Source organism: Saccostrea echinata, unplaced genomic scaffold (assembly GCF_033153115.1).
Source record: "Saccostrea echinata isolate AGI-Se365-2 ecotype Australia unplaced genomic scaffold, CSIRO_AGI_Sech_v1 ptg000016l, whole genome shotgun sequence".
Taxonomy (NCBI): domain Eukaryota; kingdom Metazoa; phylum Mollusca; class Bivalvia; order Ostreida; family Ostreidae; genus Saccostrea; species Saccostrea echinata.
Window position 1 is genome coordinate 24,810,479 of NW_026889765.1, and position 21,035 is coordinate 24,831,513.

A 21,035-nucleotide genomic window follows, 5' to 3' on the forward strand; every position below is an offset into this window, starting at 1 on the left:
CCTCTCGAGAATTTTTCACTCATATGGAGACGCAACCACTTGCCGGTGGAGAGCTGCAAATTTTGTCCTATACTCGGCACTTAAGGCCATTGAGCAGTGAGGGATCTTTTTCGTGCCAACACCTACTGCGACACGGGCCTCGGTTTATACGGTCTCATCCGAAGGACCGGTCTCCACGTCCCACAGTGGGATTCGAACCCGCGACGTAAGGATCAACTCCTTACGCCGCGACTCTAGAGCAGACGCTCTAACCACTGCGCCACGCGGGCGACTGTAGCAATAATGTAGCAATATAAAATCATTACCTACATATGGAGTTTACGTCTCTCAGTCGATTCGATAGGCAAGAGCATCTTCTATACATACGCAGAATTTCTAAAACGAGACAGGCTATTGACAAATAAGTTGATAATACAGGGATATCAACAATCTCATTTAAAATCACGGTTTAGCAAATTCTCTGGTCCATACAATGACCTTATTTTCTGACGTTATGTTCAATATTCCCTGACGTCTTTCATACAATCTGCTGGTTCATTATTTTCACACTGAATTCTCTACGGATTTTTCCGTTTTCCTGATCATGACAAGGAGCTCACGACAGATGTGACCAGTGGACATGGGATACTTGCTTCTCCATGGCACCTGGTCTCACCTCTGTTTTCAGAGATCCGTATTTGCTGTGCTCACAATGTGTATTGTTTAAATGGACTTTTCAGCATGGTCTCTATTCATTGTCTTCACATTTCATGAAAACAATTAGGGGTAATTGGACTTTTATGAAAATAGTTACAATTGATTTACAATACAATTTATTTTCAAACAAATAAGTACAAGGAGGTCTGAAATCCAAATCAACAAGAGGGTAATAACTGTGCTGTCCTACAACAAAATATAGCTACTACGACAAATACCTCTTATATATTGATTAAAACTTCAGGTATATCTCGTATTGATAAACGAAATGCCAATTAACGTAAACTGAAATATTTGATATGAAATAAATTGAAGATATCTTTGATTATTTGAGGATACATGTATAATCAATTTATATGATGAGCGCAACAAAGCAATTGAATATCCCTCCAAGTACAGTCCCTGAAACGTTCTACTTTCCCATTTTTCCGTTCGCTCACCGTTCGTTCACCGTTCGTTCAGCGTGCGTTCACCGTTCGTTCACCGTGCGTTCACCGTTCGCTCTCCGTTCACAGTTTTGCGTTCACCGTTCACCGTGCGCTCGCGTTCACCGTTCACAAAGCGTTCAGCGTTCGCTCTTCGTTCCGTTCACTTTGCGTTCACCTTGCGTTCAGCGTTCACCTATCGTTCAGTTTTCTTTGCCATTCGGAACTCCGAAGTGAAAGGACTTATCTTTTTGTAGTTCAGGAGTTACAGGGTTTTTTTTTAAATTTATTAACTAACATATCGTGTTTGAAGAATCATTATTTCATGAGGAAAAATATCTACGATATATATTTTTATTATTTTAACTTAGCTGTTAGGTTATTTATTAAATTACTCTGGAAAATAAATGTTGTTACAAGCACATTCTGTACCTATGTAGAACGATGCTGAAATATTAAATTTAACTAAGGGCAATGTGCAAATACTTCAAGCACTGCAACATTTTGTTGTTTTGTTAAAGACGACAAATCATTAATGGAGATATAATTATTCAAGTCAAATAATTACGCAGCAAAATTACGAAAATATTTATTTCTAATACGTTTTTTTTTTTTTCAATTACTACGGAAAATATAATAGAACTAGTACTAGTTCTGAGAGTTATACATAGTACTGCGGATATCCTGTTAATTTATTATCTTTAGAACGAATTAAATTGATAGTGTGGTTAAAGGAAATATTTATTTAAAATGTAATGCACTACAGAATTTCTCTACTGTAATATGTAAAGTATATAGTTATAGAGAAAAAAAAAACTTTCTTCACCGTATCTTAATATGTTTGCTAATCGATATGATTAATACCCCCCCCCTTTCCCCCTAAATCGGTGACTTAGTCAGTACCATATTTCCAGAATGTTTTAATTAACATTTAAAAAAAGCTACGGCCTTTTTTAGAAAAAAAATTTCAGTCTCAAAACAAACATGCATCTAAAAAAGTCACAAAACAATAGTAGATCAAAATGTACACGTGTCGGCGGTGGTATTTGAAATTGGCAGAGAGTATGTTTCACATTCAAGTGTTAATGCCTAATGTATTTTACTAATTTATTATTCAAATGTTGGAATCAAATCTAGAAATGATAAAAATAAATGTTATAACTTGTTGGAAATACTCGCACTTCGTCTTCGATGTGACGAAACTTTCACACCTGCACAGTGTCGAATGATTTTGATTGACAGGACAAGCACGTGAACTTCGTGTGAACTTGAAGCAGGAAAATGAAAAACAAGTATGACTGTCAAACAAATGGATATGATTTGTTGATTAAAAAATAAAAAAAAGTTACTTTCACTGTCTGATATATTTAGAAAAAAATTTCCGAGTTTTTGTTTGATATAGGTACAAACATTTGGTGAAGCCTGAAAGGAGGGGGGGCTAAAACTGAATATTACTCTCTCTCTCTCTCTCATTTGTCTGTTTAATAAAAACTATGACACCATATTACTTAAATATCAAGTTCTGAAAATTGAATTTATAACAAATAATATGAATATGTATTTTTGTATCATCATGATCTTGTTCGAGTATAATCACGGCCATCTAAAGATGCATGTAGACGTCTGCTCAATAAATCATAATGAAAAATAGAAATGACACATAATATATTATTGTTTTAAATATTTAAAATACGAGCGTATAAATGTAATTAATTTTTTTTTCATTACTTTACCCGAAATCGTCTTGACACGGAGATATATATATATATATGAATATAAGTTACAACCGCTTTAATTCATTCTTTAAATTATAAGATTTCTCTGATTTGTTATCAACTAAGAATAAACATTTTTATTTTCCAACTAAAAACAATATCTTTTATACTTCAGCGTTCGGCACAATTGCAATGTTTTAATGCGATAAAAATCGTGTGATTAAAAACTTAATGTGCATGCATCGTCTTTCTGAGGACAATTTTGGAGAATTTATTTTATTGACTTAATTATTCATTCATTTATTTGTTTACTTATTTATTATTATTTTTTTTTTTGGCACCTGACATTATAATACAATAAAATAGTTTCAATGCAAGGAAAAGATCAGAGGCATTCCGAATATATCGTTCATCTTGCGTTCACCGTTCGTTCACCGTTCACTTTGCGTTCGCGTTTGCGCTCCGTTCGCGTTCACCGTTCACCGTTCACACATCGTTCACCAAGCTGCGTTCAGCGTTCACACATCGTTCACTCACCGTTCGCTCTGCGTTCGTTCAGCGTTCGTTCAGCGTTCGCTCACTGTTCAAGTGGGAAAGTAGAACGTTTCAGGGACTGTAATCAATGACATCTCTATTCCTGAATATTATTGCACACATTAATTCAATTGTTGATATCATTCATTAATTTGCCATGTGCGTCGGAACCGGGTGGATAGGGGGGCTTACCCCCCCCCCCCCCCACGTTTTTTGGCAAAGATTATAGACATAATATAGGCATTGAAAATTGGGTCTTTTTTTGGTTGGTTGGTTGGTTTACCCCCCACCCCCCCCACCCCCCTTTTCAATTTGCTTCCGACGCCTATGTTTGCTGAATTTATGCGCACAATAATTGATGTGTTGCTCCCATTAATTGAATTAATGATATCAATAATTGAATTAATGCCCACAATAGAGATCAATAACTCAATTGGAGACAGCAATTAATCCATTTATTGCCCCTATCAAATCAATTACATGTATTACTCTCTGGAATGTAACTTAACATGGTCCGCGTTTTATTGGGGGGGGGGGGGGGTGTTCCAAGGTCACTTTTAGTTGCTATAGTTTATACGTTTAATGACTCTGCAAATTCCGGGGAGGGGTCCGGAACCACCCCCAGCCCTCCCCCCCCCCCTCCATAGATATCTTCAATTCAGCATATTCATTATTTGATTTATGATCTCTTTAACTGAATTGACACTCGCATTATTTTTATGATGCGTGCAGTTTTCGTCTATTTTTCCGCATATAGGTCACCTAGTTCGAACTTCAGTATGAAAGAGACCTTCAGATAAACAAATTTTGTTTTCTTTACCCGTGCAAGACGATTTCAACATATTTAACAAATTATCCTCTTTTATGAAGAATAGAGTCTTTCACATACAGCGTAAAAGAAAAACAAATGTACTGCAAGCCCTGTCACATCTCCTACCTTGGTCTAATCTATAAGCTGTGGAAAATTGGACTTGATCAGGTTTTTGATTGAATAGATGACATTTACATGAATGATCGTATCAAATTCTTAGTAAGAGAGTGTACAATATACCCACTGCAGACAGAGCTGAGTCACCAAATTGCTACCTGAACTGTGGAAAAACCACATATAATGATCTCAAGATACGCCCGAAATATATAATACAACCAAAACAACTTGATGAAATCGCATTCAATTCATTTGCAAAAAATAGTTTTCAAACCAATATACTTGTCTCAGTCTTGATTGAATGAATTACACAATTACTTTTGTGCGAATGACATCTGAAAAATGACTATTTAATTCATAATTTGATTAATTTTCATACAGAAATCACAAGCATACCAGTTACTAACTGGCAAAATGTATTTAGAAGATCCATGTTTATAATGCTGGATTATCACTACCAAACTTTTTATATTTTGAAGTGTTCTTGGATTTGATTTTCCCCAATCTAGGGAATTCTTTACAAAAATTTCTTATGCAGAATTTGTACGTGACAATTGTCATGTAAAAATGCAGAAGAAATATCAAAATTGTTGTAAAGGACACTATAGAACACTAAGTTATAATATATCAAACTTAGTAATTTATGGATTATTATTCTTCTACTTAAGGAATAACAAAATAAAATTTATCTTTTATTTATAAGATTATAGCTGTTTAAATAAATATTTTTAAAAGGCCACACAAATTAACATATCTTTATTTCCCTTGCATCAGCTTGACTGCAGTGCTACTGTATATATATTCTAAATTTAAAATACATTATTTTAATTATCTCCCAGTAGATTCACTTTGATTCTGTTCATTAGTCCACCTTTATATTCATACATTTTGTACGTCTGCCAGTGACGTTTACTGTTAGGTCCCCAGCTAGAATCCGGGCTAGCAAGAGTCTTTATTCTCTGCAAAAGAAGATGATGTGCTATTTACTAAAACGATATATGTATTATAAATTTTTGGTGTACTGGTATGGTCATCTAAATCTAAATCCCGTACCCTTATCCAGATGTCATAAATTTTGATTAATGATAATTTGTCATAATAATCATGCATAAAATTGTTTGATATTTTTCAAAACGTAAAGAAGGGCGAAAAAATCAAATTAAGATGTATTTCGTGTATTTGTACATTAAATCTATTTGGCTCGACCCTAAATAAAATTAATATTTATGAAAAGTATACAATGTTATCTATTATAGAATTTGAAATTCTGTTGCTGGCTCTTATATATATATTTTTTTTTTAGTTTTTGGCACCACCTATGGTCTGCGTAAAGAGGAAAGATTAACCCTTCGATTTAAGATATTGTGCATTTCATACAGTAAATCTAGCTAATATGTGTATATTGCATCCATTTATGATTATTCTTAACTTTGAATTACATACCTTAATGAATGGTCCCTTGGATCGAAGGAGTTGCCAGATCATCATGACTGGAATTGGTATCAGAGGGAGGATGGCAAAAACCTGACCGATCCCGATAGCGAAATCCGGATAAGTGTAGCTGCTGGAGTTTGGAGGTGCATACATAATCACAGATATCAAAAATAGCACCTTCAAAGACAGAAAAGTAATCCTTTTACATTTTTCTCTGTTATTTAGGAGAAAAAATAATTTATAAAAAGTCTTAAATTCGGCATACACTTTGTGATTCAATTTACTCTGTCGATATTTTCAAAGAACAAAGGGATGGTTCCAAAGATTAATTATATGGACAGAATTATGGAAAAAGATACATACTGGTACGTAGTCAGCAATGAAAAAAGTTCAAGATCAATGTGCTCAGTTAAGCATGTTTGTAATAGTCTCACCAGTCCAGGACTTATGGAATTTTCGTTCCTACAAACTATTTTCGAATACTCTGGCTTTGTTGTTAAAGTTTATTAACATAACCATCAACTCAACTAAATGAATTCTTTTTATTGTTTGATATCATCTTACCAGCATAAATAATGGAGTAACTATGCACCAACTTATCCTCATTGGGAGGGGGACATGTCTTCCTATCATCAGCTCTACGTCTCGACTGAAGCGTTCTGCACCTGTAACCATTACATGTAGCATTGATGTATTAAAATTTCTGTGTGTGTTGTACCCTGAAGTGGTTAAAATTATATTTCAATTCAAATTCATTTATGCACCATTTAAAGTTTAAATCAATATTCTTTTCCTTACCAAAGACCCATGCAATAACGATACATTCTAAGAATGAGCCAAACATGATGCAGAAAGTGGAAGCGTACCAGTCTACTAGCTGGAAAATGAATATTCCTCCCTGGACATAAAAAAGAAAGTGATATTAGTATATTTCGAGTGTCCTTACACCATACGTAGGCCTATGAAATTTGTAAGGAACACAAAAAAAGCGAGAAAATCATGACGTTTGAAACCTTTTTGTGTTTCATTTACGTCATTTAATGTGCTAAAAATCACTTATTTTCGAGAAGTAAAATTTCTTGATTTGAGGAAGAAGATTGGTTCCTTAGGATGTGATTTCCTGGTTGAAGAGTTGAACATGATACAGCTGTACTTTAGCTTGAGATTTTAAATTTCGTGGAGTACTAAATTCGAAGGCCTCCTCATACTATTTCTCGAAAACACCAAAAATTAACCCCCCACCCCCCCCCCCGCGCCCATTAATGAATTCACAGTACATGTAAATGTATATGAAAATGCTATACATAAAGCTATTTTGATAATACACACTAAAACGTTTTTATAATATATTGAAATTTACATTAGTTGTGAAAGGAATTCCCAGCAGAAAGAGAACGACACACAAAATGGCCGCTGTCTGGACTTTCCTCGATTTCAATTTCTTAGGGAATATGTCCGCTAGTCCACTAGCAACAGTTTCAAACATTACGAACTGAAAATGAAGGTTTATAAAAATAAATATTATTATATAAATAAATATATCATATTTAGATAAATAAATATATGACTTTTTTTTTTTTTTTTTTTTTTTTTTTTTTTTTTTTTTTTTAGAAAAACAACATCGATTTTCCATTTAATATTTTTACATTTCCCTTCAAACAATTCTTCCTTTGAATTTCGTTTTGTAACAAAGAATCTCCAGGGGAACGGTTCCCCGTGATTTCCATTGAGATATATAACAGTATTTACTTACCTGGGTGTCAACTCCAACAGTTATTAACATGAGGAAAAACAGGACCCCCCACAGATGTGGCATCGGGAGTTTTGTTAAGGCTTCTGGGTATGCTATAAACACCAGTCCAGGTCCTGACAAAATATATTGTTATACCTTTACAAAGTTGTTTCCTGATGATATAAATCTTTACTAAAAAGAGTCTAACATATCCAATTTTTTCTGAGCGGTCCTAAAAAATTGCTTGTGGACCGCTGAGTGAGATATGGGACCTATCGATGAGATGTTGGACCGCTATGACGTTTTTTACGTCACACTGTAGGCGGGGTAATATAATATCATGTAGGCGAGCTATATAATAACAATTATCGCATGCATGAAAGCTAGTCAAAAAAAAAGTACAATGTATAACGAAACATTTATTGACTGTGTTCTCGGGCAAAATGTGTTTTGTTGGCCCCTCGAACCAAACCGTTTGCCTTTGGCCTAACGACCTCCGGCAAACAGTTTGGTTCCTTGGTCCGATAAAACGCATGTTGGTCTCGAACCCAGTCAATAAATGTATAATATGTAAAATTGAACAACCCAACAGTCTGGTACATTTATCTAATATATATATATATATATATATATATATATATATATACCTGTGGCTAATTTTGAAATTTCTTCCATTGTCACGTGTACATCGTGGGCCATAAATCCCAGAATAGAGAAGACAACAAAACCAGCGCAGAAGCTTGTCAGACCATCAACCAAGGTAACACACAAAGCATCCCTATTAAAAATCGGCAAACAACTCAGAAAGTTACTATATATAGTGAAGATGTAATGCTATGGGTAATATCCATGCAGCCTATGTGATGCCTAATCCAGGATAATCAATTGATAAAAACTTCATAATTAACAATCAATGTTTTACGTAGTTCATTTGTAATATCTATATTTATTTATTATACTAATGATATACTTACTTCATACACTTGTTGTTAAACTTATTGAAACTTGACATTGTGATGAGTCCTCCCCAAGCAGGACCAAGAGAATAGAAAACTTGCATTCCCGCCTCAACCCACACCTTCAAAAGAAATGAATTAAAAGAAAATCAATACCCAAAATTACATAATATTACTACAGGTAGTTTCAGACATTTGGCTAGAATATACAAGGGTTGTTCGGTAAAATTGTGAACAACGCATTTTAATGAAAAATGGTGAACGCGGTTGGCTAATATTTTCAGCAAGTTTCCATCTATCATTTTCTTTTCTCGTAAAAAAAACTTACTTGAAAGTTTAGGACTTTGGAAAAATCTGGTTTTACATAGAAAATTATTCCGTCTATAGCACCATCAAGCGTCAGGCCACGGATAAAAATAATTGTCAATAATATGTATGGAAAAGTTACTGTCACGTACACAACCTAAAATCAAATGCATTTAGCAAACAGGAAAGAAAATTGTCTGAATTATTTCTGAAATATTTCAATGTATTTGAAGTGAAAAGTCTTGCAAATCATTTTGTTCAGATAATTGTTATGCTATTTTTAGATATAATTCGATAAATTTACCTTAAAGCCCATTACAGTTTACAAAAATATATGAAAAATGAAAACATAAATCAACACTACAGCTATACCTTTCCAACTGAATGTACACCTTTGAGAAGGCATACAAATGTTAATACCCAAGAAGCAAACAGAACCAGAAGGAGATGCCATTGAACCGAACCAGGATGCTCTATGCCATCAGAGCGTCTGAGGACATTATACCTAAAAGTTATGGGAAAAACTCAGTAATAATTCAATTGGGAAAGGCGTATACAATTAATACATGAATACATTTTAAATGTTCATTTGTTAATAATTAACACGTCAGTGATAATTTTGGTGCCGTGACCAGAATCTCTTTCGGTTTCTCTACAGTATGAATTAAGTTTATCTTGTTAATAAACACATACTCCCAAAATTCATACGCTGCGGTGTTGTAAGTCAAATTCTGACTGACATAGGAAAAGTTGGATGAGTAGAGGGATTCGTTTTGACTAATAACAGTTGCTAACAAAGACTGGTTCATCAGTGGAAGAGAGTTGTTCCAACTTGATCTATCCTTGAGGCTGACAATACACTTTTCTGTGTTCCACCAGTTATTACATGTGGCCCATGGGATATTTGGAAAGAATGAATGGACAAAGTAATAGATAACCCAAGCAATGACCGTGTTGTAGTACCACGAGACCACTAAGGAGATTATCATCATTAGCCATCCGAGTCCTAAAACACATATACAGAATGAGCATATATTAAAAGCCTTTAATATCTAATCATAATTCTTAAGAATAAATAATTCTTAAAATGCAAATGTTAATCAATGTCTTTAACATTTCTTTTCGTTTCTTTCATTTTGATTATATATATATATATATATATATATATATATATATATATATATATATATATATATATATATATATATATATATATATATATATATATATATATATATATATATATATACAGGGTTCTCCATCATTTGAAATTTTACTATGTTGCAGACTTTACGTGAACCACTAATATTAGCGGTAATTTCGCGATCCAATTCCCGACTAAAGCATTCACATGTGCACACACAGGACATCATACAAGCAAGATGGAACAGAATTATGTTGACATGCGACTTATTTTTGTCAACATGCTAGATAATTATGTTAACATGCAAGATATTAATGTCAACATGCAACTTATTTATGTTAACATGCAACATAATTATGTAGACATGCAACTTTATTATGTCTACATGCGACTTAATTATGTGAACATGCGAGTTATCTTTTAACATGCAATATGATTATGTTAACATGCAATTTATGTATGTCAACATGCAACTTATTTATATCCACATGCGACTTATTGATGTCAACAGACCAGTTATATTTTAACATGCAAGATATTTATGTCAACATGCAAGATAATAAGTTGCATGCCAATATACATATCTCGCATGCTGACATAATTAACTTGCATGTTAAAATAATTATCTTGCATGTTGAAATAAATAAGTTGCATGTCTACATATTTATCTTGCATATTGACATAAACAAGTCAGATGTCTACATAATTATCTCTCATGTTAACATAAATAAGTCGCATGTCAACATAATTCTGTTACATCTTGCTTGTATGATAATACATTAAATGCTATTGGTTATGTAATTGCCACATGTAATGTATATTGTATAGCATATACTACATTTATCCTGTGCAAAGCTTATGTATAATTATTTATGTACGTATTTTGTATACTGCTATGAGATGTACTGTCTCTGGTTGAAATAAAACAAACAAACATTGATATCATATAATGGCGTTAGTAAGTAAGTTTACCAACATTAAAATTAGATTCTCTAAGGAGATTGGTAACTTGCATGTCAACATAAATATTTTGCATGTTGACATAAATAAGTCGCATGTCTCCATAATTATATTGCATGTTAACATGATTTATCTTGCATGTAAGGGGCAGAAAAATGTCACCATTATAAAGACATATATTTATAATAAACTTCTAAATAATATTTAAAAATGCAACTAGCAATTATACGGTTACATGGAATTGTGAAAACAAATTATTTGCCTATGTTCCTTCATGCGTAAAGTCCTCCGAGGGTCTAGGAGATAGTTGATTATGCAAGGTGAAGCAAGATAAAGTGCCCTTATTCAGAGATAATTAAGTGATCTGCCTTAAAAATTGAAAGACAGTAGATTTGTTTTATTAAAGTTTCAGTTAGAGAGAATTTATGTTTTGATTATCACAAAATTTAATGTGTCGCAAAATATTTACTGTGTCGCACACATAAAATTTGAGTCGTTACAGTGTCAGGGGAAATTTTACTGTTTCGGGGCCAACACAGTAAAACAGCTCATGGAGAACCCTGGTTATATCATATCTGTGTATCTATAACTTTTGGCTGAATAGATGTTACGATGTCAGCTTTAAATTATTAATAATTCTTTCTTCGTTTATAGACTTAATCGATCATTGTTTTTTCCAAATAATTTTCATAAAAAGGTGCAGAGTATGTTTAGTGTTACCTGTAAATAATGGAGATATGGCCCAAACTACCACTGGACTTTTCCCAGAAAACTGTCCTAGAGAAACTTCCAAAAAGTAAAGAGGAACTCCGCAGAAAAATAAAATGACAAAGAAAGGGACCAAGAAAGCACCTGTAAAATGTATATCTACACATATGATTTATATTTCTATGAAATGTTTGGGTCTTTCGCAATATAATTTAAGACATTTTTACCATTCTTTTCAAAATATCACGTTAAAAACACAATAATCCACACTCTGATATTTTCAGAAGTCTCTTTGCAGGCTCACAACATTTGAACATGATAACTGGTTCGTTATCTTCACATTTAATTGTCATAAAAGCTGAAGTAATTTATACTTTCTTTCCATGCATATATTTATGTTTTTTTATTTAAAAAAGATTACATATTTTAAGATTACGGACTATTGCACATTCCATTTAGGTCATTTCAAGCTCTATTTAGTAAACATTAATATTACAAATCTTTATAAATCCTACATTTTATAAGACACCTACCTCCTCCGTTTCGCATACAAAGATATGGAAATCTCCAGATATTACTCAGTCCCACGCTGAAACCAAATAGAGATAAGAGGTATTCTATTTTTCGACTCCATACCGCCCGGTCCTGGGGACTAGAATTATCAGATTCCGATTCTAAAAGCGAAGAGGGATTGTCTTCTATATCCATTGCGACAAAGAGTTCATTAGTCTAGTGTACAAAATGGAATGTTTATTTTAAACGTAATTAATCAAGTTAATCAATTATGCAAGTACATTTACAATGTAAAATACAAAATAATATAATATAATTACAAACAATTGTGGCCCGCCGCTTTCGGTGTGTTAGTGGTTAGGATGCAATTATTTAAAGTATATTGTATTTGTTTTGTTTTTGTTTCCTGTCTAGGCTGTACATCATATAAAAAGACATAAAATATTGAATTAATAACAGTTATGGCAAAGGTTAAAGCTTCTCATACATGTAACTGCATCAAACTTCAAGATGAAGGTCTTGAGGTCAAATATTCTAATACAATCCGAAAGACCTTGTCACAAGTAAAGCACAAGTGGGGTAAAAAGATGAAAGTCTCATCTCTTTCGAGCAAAAGTTATGGCCAAAGTTAAAGTTTTTGATAAGTAGGTCAAAATTCTTGGCCAAGGTCATGAAGTCAAAAATGATATATCTTGCTGAAAGGTGTTGTCATAGGTTACGTATATCTTAATGCCCTATCTTCTCTCATTCAAAAGTTACTGCCTGACGCCACGAGCGAAATAAGGTTCAATTTCGTCCGAAACTAAGCGATCATACTTAGTGAGCTAGATTTTGTGCAAGCTGATTTACATCGGAATGTGTAACCTGCATTTTAACAAATACAGTTTGCAGAAGAAATAATCATATTACTGATGCAAAATAATGATAATTATGTGTTTACTTCCTTTAGTTTTTTTTTTTTTTTTCATGCACATGTTTATTCTTTGCGATTCTTTGTACTGACATGCCCGCTTAACATTTCTTCTGCGTTTCTAAACTCCTGGATTAGTCCATTTGTTTTCTACGAAAGGGGTAACACAATCACTTCGCGCCAATGCATATGTCACGAATAAATTATCTTCGCATCTGTTTCTTTGATTGTTCTATTGAATGGGTATGATAACTTCAACGGAAATAAATACAGTTTGTTCTTTTAACTTGATTCTTAAGCTCCAGATTTTTTATTAACTACAAATTTTATCTCATTTTTAAATAACATTGTATATGGGCAGGCAACACTAAAGCAATGAATTCGCTAAGTATTCTTGAAATCTATTTTGTTTTCCGATTATCCCATAAGTGGAGTAGTCCAATTATAAATAAACTCCCTCCACCAGGTAAATGGGACATCCTTCTTGATTCAGTCTGTTCCCCCCTTTTCTTTCAATAATATAAAATTATGTACGTTGTAAAAGACCAAAAAGTGGCACGTCTTAGATATTCGTTAATTTGCAATATTTGGTTATGACATTTAGAAAGTCAATTGTACATCTTGTGTTATGTGATGTAACGCAACTATGTCGCTCCTTGATGACGGAAACGTATAGCACTTCTCATGCTTATACGTTCTATAGATGTCAACTGATTGGTTTAGTCGGCAAGCTTTTTAAAAAGCTATAACTTGCATTGTTACCAAAGTAAAATTAATTTGAAATTTAAAAAAATTAGGTTAAACTTCAAGGTCAAGTTTTATGTACAGTATATATAAATAAATTTAATATGTGATCTAAATGCTTACAGAATTGTGGTATTTTGATTTATTAATAATGTTGTATGAATGCATATGGGTCTTGAGGGGTTTTTCCGGGTTATAGTTTCTATGCGCCCCTAGTGGCGACTATAAGCCTCATCAATATCAAAATAACTTTTGGCTCCAAAAAGCGTAGTTTAAAAGTTTTACCCACCTCCACCCCCTCAAACCTCCATGCACAATGTTATTGTTCAAATTACTGGTTTTCTTTTGTTGAAGGTGTGGGATATTTTTTGGGCCCCACCTTCTGCTGCATTCTAAAATTGAAAAAAATTGTCATTTTATTTGGCATTTGTAATAAATAGCTGCAGAACAGAGCTGCAAATATGCTTCAGGTTCATGCGAACTGAATTATTTATTATAGCCCGCATTTAAGAGCACATAATATTTTTTTTTTTTTGATAATTGGGTTAAACTTGAAAGTCAAGGTAACGGGGTGGGTTTGGAAAGGTCTTGTCACAGATAATTATGTGAATTATGAAAGCGCTATCTCTTCTTATTCAAAAGTTATGACCAAGGTTAAAATTTTTGTGACAGACTGGCAGATGAAAGCAATTTAATGTCCCCTCGCTTTCACGAAAAAGGGAAAGAAAAAGAAAATCGAAATTATAGATTTACAGATAAATGAGGTCAAAATAATGGTATAATACAATATGTTTTATTCGATTACAAATACATATCTGTATGTGAAACCCAATGTCCCAAGGCAAATTGCTATAGTGTCAAAGTCGTACTTGAACTTTTCCGTTATGAAACGCATGGTATGATATTGACCTCACTATTTCATTGTATTCCACCTTGAAGGGCCAAATATAAAATTTGAACATTATGACAAAAGTTCAAGATGTGATCAGAGGAAATAATTTAATTCAACCCAAAAATTGAAGAAGAATAGCATTTTGAAATAATTTAATACATGTAAATTATTCTATTTCTTATTTACCGTTAACCATAACAATATTTTCTTATCGAAATTAAATCGATGCACTAAATTATGTATTTTTGACATTGTTCTTATACGTGCCGAATTTTATTGAAATACATATTGAAGGAGTATTTGCTGATTTGATTCGTATAAAAATTGAAACGTTGTTCTCATCAAATAAATAAATTATTTCATCAATTTAATTAATTTCAATTGAGATGAGCAATAATTCAAATAATACGCGAATAAGCTGAATTATTTTTTCTACAATTGAATTATGTACAAATCAATTCAATTAATTAATGATCTTAAAGATAATTGAATCATTGCTCCCTTCACGCGAATTAAGATACCACTAACAATTCTTTTAGGAAAAGGAACTATTTTAAGATTAGCGATATCTCCAGTTAGATAGATCCATAATTTGAATGATGATCTCTTCATCTCGCATTAATTCCTACATCAAAATCGTTGCTAGACAATTAAAGATATAAAGATCAACAAATAATTTATACCGATGTATGAATTAATTTTTGCAAGCAATAATTCCACCATATTGCTGAGCTCAACAATTGAATTGATGATCGAGAAGACAAGTAGAATTATTACTTGCATCGAATAAGCATTGCTTTCATCAACTGATCATGAATTGCGCGCAACTTTCATCTCTCTCTCTCTCTCTCTCTCTCTCTCGCAAACAACTAAGTCTTCATTGCTCTCATTAGTTCCATTGATGCGCGCATCAATTCATTTGTTGATGAGCAAGGGTTAAATTCAATTATTGCACCCAATAATAGAAATATAGATATCTTCAAATCTATACTTATAAATTAAGAAATGTTGCCTATAAACTCCGAAACGGGTACACCATAGTTCTTACTTACTCCTCTAGCAATACACTATATACATGTACAAGATGATGTCCGTAAACTATATTTAGATTTCACTCTCATAGTAAGTATCGTACATTAAATTAAAAGTCTACTTTCATTTTCTATAAACAGCCATGAAATAGCAAAAAACGTGAGTACGGTGGCGTTTCTGGTTGGCGGATCTAAGTTACCGGCATTTTTTAATGAAACTGACAAAAAGCAATCGTTTATATATTTCATAAAACGTCATCACTGAATTATTCAATCAAAACTTGATTTAAGGCATTCAATGTATAATGGAGGGATTTTGAACAATTTTAAATCATCTTAAACTGGTTAAAAATGCATTGCTAGATAACGATGAGAGTGAAATGAATCAAATTCACATGACAGATAACATGTAAGAAGCCAGTCGTTTTGCATCTAAAAACTTTTTGAAGAGTTATCTACCCTTGATGAAAAGGAGAATATCCTAATTTTTTTCAAAATATATATGGTGAATGATTCATTTTATTTCATATTTTAATAAAGAGAGAGTTTATGCATATATTCACCAAGAGATTTGTATGAAATTTAAATTACCTTTTTACAATATCATAATAACACATGTGCTGCCCATAGATTTCAATGTTAACTTAAAGGTACAACTAATTGTACCATAATCAAAATTGGTAAATTCCTTTGGTGGAGTATTTTTGTTTGATAACACTTTTAGAAATGCTACCATGATTTAAAAATCGGACCATTTATTTATTAGGTACAAAAAAATGGTCGTTATACATTGAATACCTTAAATGATATAAAAGAAAAAAGTTGTGATAACCGATTAAAAAGGGATGTGTGAAAATTATTTTCGTCATTCGTCACCGATCTTAATATTGACAGAAGCTTCTAGAACATCATATAGCATCGAGCTGGATGTTAACAATTAAAAAAAAAACGAGGCGATTATAGCTACATGAGCATAAAAAACTTTTGTGTGAATTAATGGTCATTGAAATAATGGTAAATCATTGATAACACTATAAGTTGTGAATATATTTATATATCGAAAGACTATAACATATATGCAATAAGTTTTCTACATAAATTTATCGGTAAAATTTGTATATATTCCTTACGGAGAGCATCATGGCAACGAACACGAAGTACAATTTGTACTTCGTAATAAACTTGCTTACATGAAAAGAGAAAATTAATGAATAAGGTATTGTTAAAATTCAACTAAAGCTGTTAAATTTTTAGCTTTAATCAATACATTTCAGTTGTTTTTTTTTTTTTTTTTTTTTTTTTTTTTGAATACAGTCTCAGTCTTTTGTATCAAATACTCGGTTTTTTTTTACACATACCCTGTACTTGGGTCTTGGATTATAAATATGTAGGTACCTTATCGATATGTAAAAAAAAAGTAAAGTACATTTTGTACATATCAGTAAGGTACATACATATTTATAAATCAAGATACAAGTAATGTGAATTTTTACACCCCCCCCCCCCAAAAAAAATCAATTTATCAGTAAAATGTACATATTCGCTGTTTTTATCCTTGACGGAAATGAAATAAGAGCATCTGAAGTACAATATCCATAACATAGTATGACAGGTTTCACAATAAACATCAATTAATGAAATTGTTATTTTTCAATTTTTTACAAAGAGGGGTTGGGGTGGAGACGCACATCTACTTCATGCAGGATTTTGAACAAAGTATTTCTTCCTGCTATAAGACCGTAGGCTGTCAGTAGAAACAACAAAATATTTTCTGTCGGTAGTGGTATAAATTCAATTCCCCGCGCTTGTGTGGGATTTCATCTATTAATTATGTATATCTTCAATTGTTTAAATTTATTAATTATTTTTATTCTTTTATTGAATTCTGGCCAAAATTGTCAGAGTATTGAATTTTGAAAGAAATAAATTCAAAAATAGATATATAAAATTATGTTTTTTCAGTTATGAAATTTGAAGCAGTGAATTCTGACCATTGCAGTGGTGATAAATCGCCTCCCGTCATCCCTTAGGCCTAAATTAAAATATTGTTTGTTTGCCCTCAGCCGACCGACCCACAGAAATTAGCCCGACTCAAAATATTTTATTGCTCTTTTCATTTACATTTTTTTATTTAAATAATTTCAAACCAGTTTGTTTTAATCTTGTTAAAAACTTCTTTAAAGTCATTTAGATGCTTTGAATAGTACATGTAGCGTTAAAAATATAATGTAATTGGCTCAAGTTCAAGTTCAATTTATTCACTCAAACCAATTAATGGTACATGAGGTTCTATGTACAATATATACAAAAACAGTATACAAGATACACGTGAAATGGCGGAAATACATTCAAATTATAAAGTAACAATAAAAATTATTATGGAGGACAGACTTGTTCATATACCCTATCTATGTAGCTGCATAGTTTGATTAATACCTTGGAGTCAGCAGTTGACAACAATTCTGAAAATTTGTAGAAATTTGGTCTATTACAATATTTACTAGGTAGATACTTTTTTCTGCATTCTGAGAAAAAATGGCACTGTAAAATATAGTGATACTCATCTGCTATTTGTCCATTATTACACATATTACAAAGTCTATCCTTTTTGGGAATTCCAAACCATCTCCCAGTCTCAACTGGGAGACGATGATTTGCAGTTCTTAATTTAATTAGAATTGTTCTAAATTTTTTAGGTAGTAAGTCTAAATATTTTTCAAATCCAAATTCTGTTTTGAAGATACTGGCGAAATATGTGTTAATTCTAGATTAGCTCTTTTGCTTATTCAGTACACATCGCCTTAGATTTTAATGCAGGCAAAGGTGTGAAATCGGGTGTGAAAGGTGTACAGGAAATCACTTCTCGCTTGAACGCACACAGCTGACAAAAGTAGTAATAGGGGATAGAAAATAATGACTGAGAATGTAAAAGATATCAGACATAAATTATTATTTAATAAATTTAAAATAATTATCAAATTTGGAGGTGCTTTTTAAAACCGAAAGTAGAGAAACATCGTTGATGAGGAAAAGTGGCAAACAAGGCTGCTGATTTTACCTTCAGATACATTAAGTCAACTTACATAAATCTAATAAAACTTAAAAGTTGGATGAGAAATGGGCTTGGAAACACAGGGTATCAAGTCAAAGTCAAATACATTAAATGATGTTCAAACTTTAAAGTTGATACCCGCAGGATCAATGTTTCTACACCAGAAAGAAGTTCTCAAGAGGATTTACGTCATTTTTTTTATAACATAATTTTTTAAAATTTTTGATATGATGAGTTTCACTTGATATATCATTTCCCATAGAAAAAATTGCCCTTAATATTATTTCTAATTTCTAAACCCCCCCCCCCCCCTTGATTTTTTTTTTACACAAATTGATACAAGCAGACAAAAAGTAAATTATAAACCATCTCAAGGCCTTATAAATTTTAAACATGCAGCAGAAAGCATGTCTATTCCTTTCTTATTGCAGCATAAAGTGCCCTTCTGCCCATATACAATCATGCATTTAGGGGAAAATCATTGTCGAACATTTTTCTTTTATAAAAGCAAGGCCACATTAGTCATACTAATATTCAGAATCCCCATGTAGGTTAGATTAAATTCGGTTATCTCATGAGTCCTTAAGCCCAGGGTGTACCCACAATTTTTCATGGGAATGTAGAAAAATCTTTCAGAAACAACCTTTTGAATAGCAGCAATATTAAAAGTGACTCAGATGAGCATTTTGGCGGTTATGCTTCTTGGTATAATTTTCAAGGAAAAAAATAAAATATTTTTCCTACCTACCTACCCATTGTTAAAAATCTGAGTCGGAAAAGGGCAAAAAAAAAAAAAAAAACAATTTTTTAATTTTGGCCTTATTGAAAACCCTGAGTTTTTTTGTCGTTTACTACAACGCATAACTTCTGGTCTTGACCCGTGATTGTTTAAAGAACAAGTGAAGTATTTGGATAATTGGCTAATGGAAGTTTATATTTTTTTAAGTGCAAGGATTATAAATGAAAGAAAAGATTTTGTATTAAAATTATCAAATCCTCTATTCCTTTACAAAATTCTGTAATTCCTAGCTTGACTTAAACAAGCAAATTCAAAGAATTGTGGTCCCCCGCTTTCGGTGTCTTAGTGGGTGATATGTCATTCAAAAGTAATCACTAACGTTATTTTTTTTTTAAATTAGATCAAATATGAAATATGAATATGGTCAAGGTCAAGGGGTAAAAAATCATAGAATGCTCGGAAACATTTTGTCACAGGTAATGCACATGTCCTATGAAAGCCCTACATGTATCTCTTCTTAATCAAAAGTTATAAGGAAAATAGCATTTTTGAAAAGTACATGTAGGTCAAACTTCATGGTCAAGGTCAAGGGATCAAACATCATAGCATATTTGGAAAGGTCTTGTCACAGGTAATGTACATGTGAAATATGGAAGCGGAAGCCCTATCTATTCTTATTCAAATGTTATTACCAAGGTTAAAGTTTTTGTGACAGACGGACAGACTGACAAACGAATGATATTTAATGCCCCCTCGCTTTCGCAAAAGCAGGGGACAAAAAGGGTCAGCAAGAGGTAAATAGAAAGGAAAAAAACCTACGCAATCAAATATAAATTAAATTTTGGGAAAACACATTATATTGTTTATCTCATAATTATAATGATTTAAATTGATAGATACCTGCACGTCCACCTCACTCGGCATTTCAGTTGCGATTGGGGTGCTTAATCAACTCTCTGCAAAATCACCTGATTGGTTGAGAGAAATGTACCTAGATACACATGTGAATTAGTGAGGTCATAAGAAAGGTCATGTCACAAATCATTCAGAATACTCGTTTCCTACTGTATCGGAGATACAGGGCGGGGCCTGGCTCGAGCTATTATAATCGCTCTCGCCTTAAGCCCCGCCCTGTACCTCCGATGCAATAGGAAACTCGTACTTTAAATATAACTTAACGAGGTTCGCTCCTGAGCTTTTGAGCAGATTCATATCTTAACCTATATTTCAAAAATTCTGCTTAAAGTTTTAATTCTTACAATAATTTTGGACTCTACAATGCCAATTAAACTATATTCAGTTAAAACTCCATGATTAAATTCCCTACCAAAAGCATTAAGTGAGGAACTATATTTTGTGGTGGAAGGTTTTTTAGAAGAAAATGATCATTTTTTCTCTTTCGAAGTATTTAAAGTGTGTTAAGTTTGAATTTCTATTTTTCCATGCAGTCTGCACACAGAGTTATTTTGTGCAGTGAACTGTTTTATACTGGTCCTAAATTATATATTAAATAAACTGTCATGAATTCTATCATCATATTTGATTATTATAGCAAATATATTGTTAAAGTCAGGGAAAAAATATCCCTATTTTAAGCTTAAAATTAGCACTATTTA

The 21,035-nt window shown here is 32.5% G+C and overlaps 1 protein-coding gene across 1 annotated transcript; it reads right to left on the bottom strand.

Annotated features, from left to right (window-relative positions):
- Positions 1–5,122: 5,122 nt before the first annotated feature.
- On the bottom strand, positions 5,123–20,343 carry LOC133188245 (sodium- and chloride-dependent glycine transporter 1-like). Its single transcript, XM_061323623.1, has 14 exons — positions 20,320–20,343; positions 12,072–12,267; positions 11,551–11,682; positions 9,420–9,732; positions 9,099–9,231; positions 8,749–8,883; positions 8,439–8,542; positions 8,112–8,242; positions 7,486–7,598; positions 7,093–7,224; positions 6,531–6,630; positions 6,297–6,397; positions 5,742–5,909; positions 5,123–5,257 (listed from the first exon to the last, which is right to left on the bottom strand). The coding sequence occupies exons 1-14, from the start codon at positions 20,341–20,343 to the stop codon at positions 5,123–5,125; spliced, it is 1,917 nt and encodes a 638-aa protein (XP_061179607.1).
- Positions 20,344–21,035: the final 692 nt, after the last annotated feature.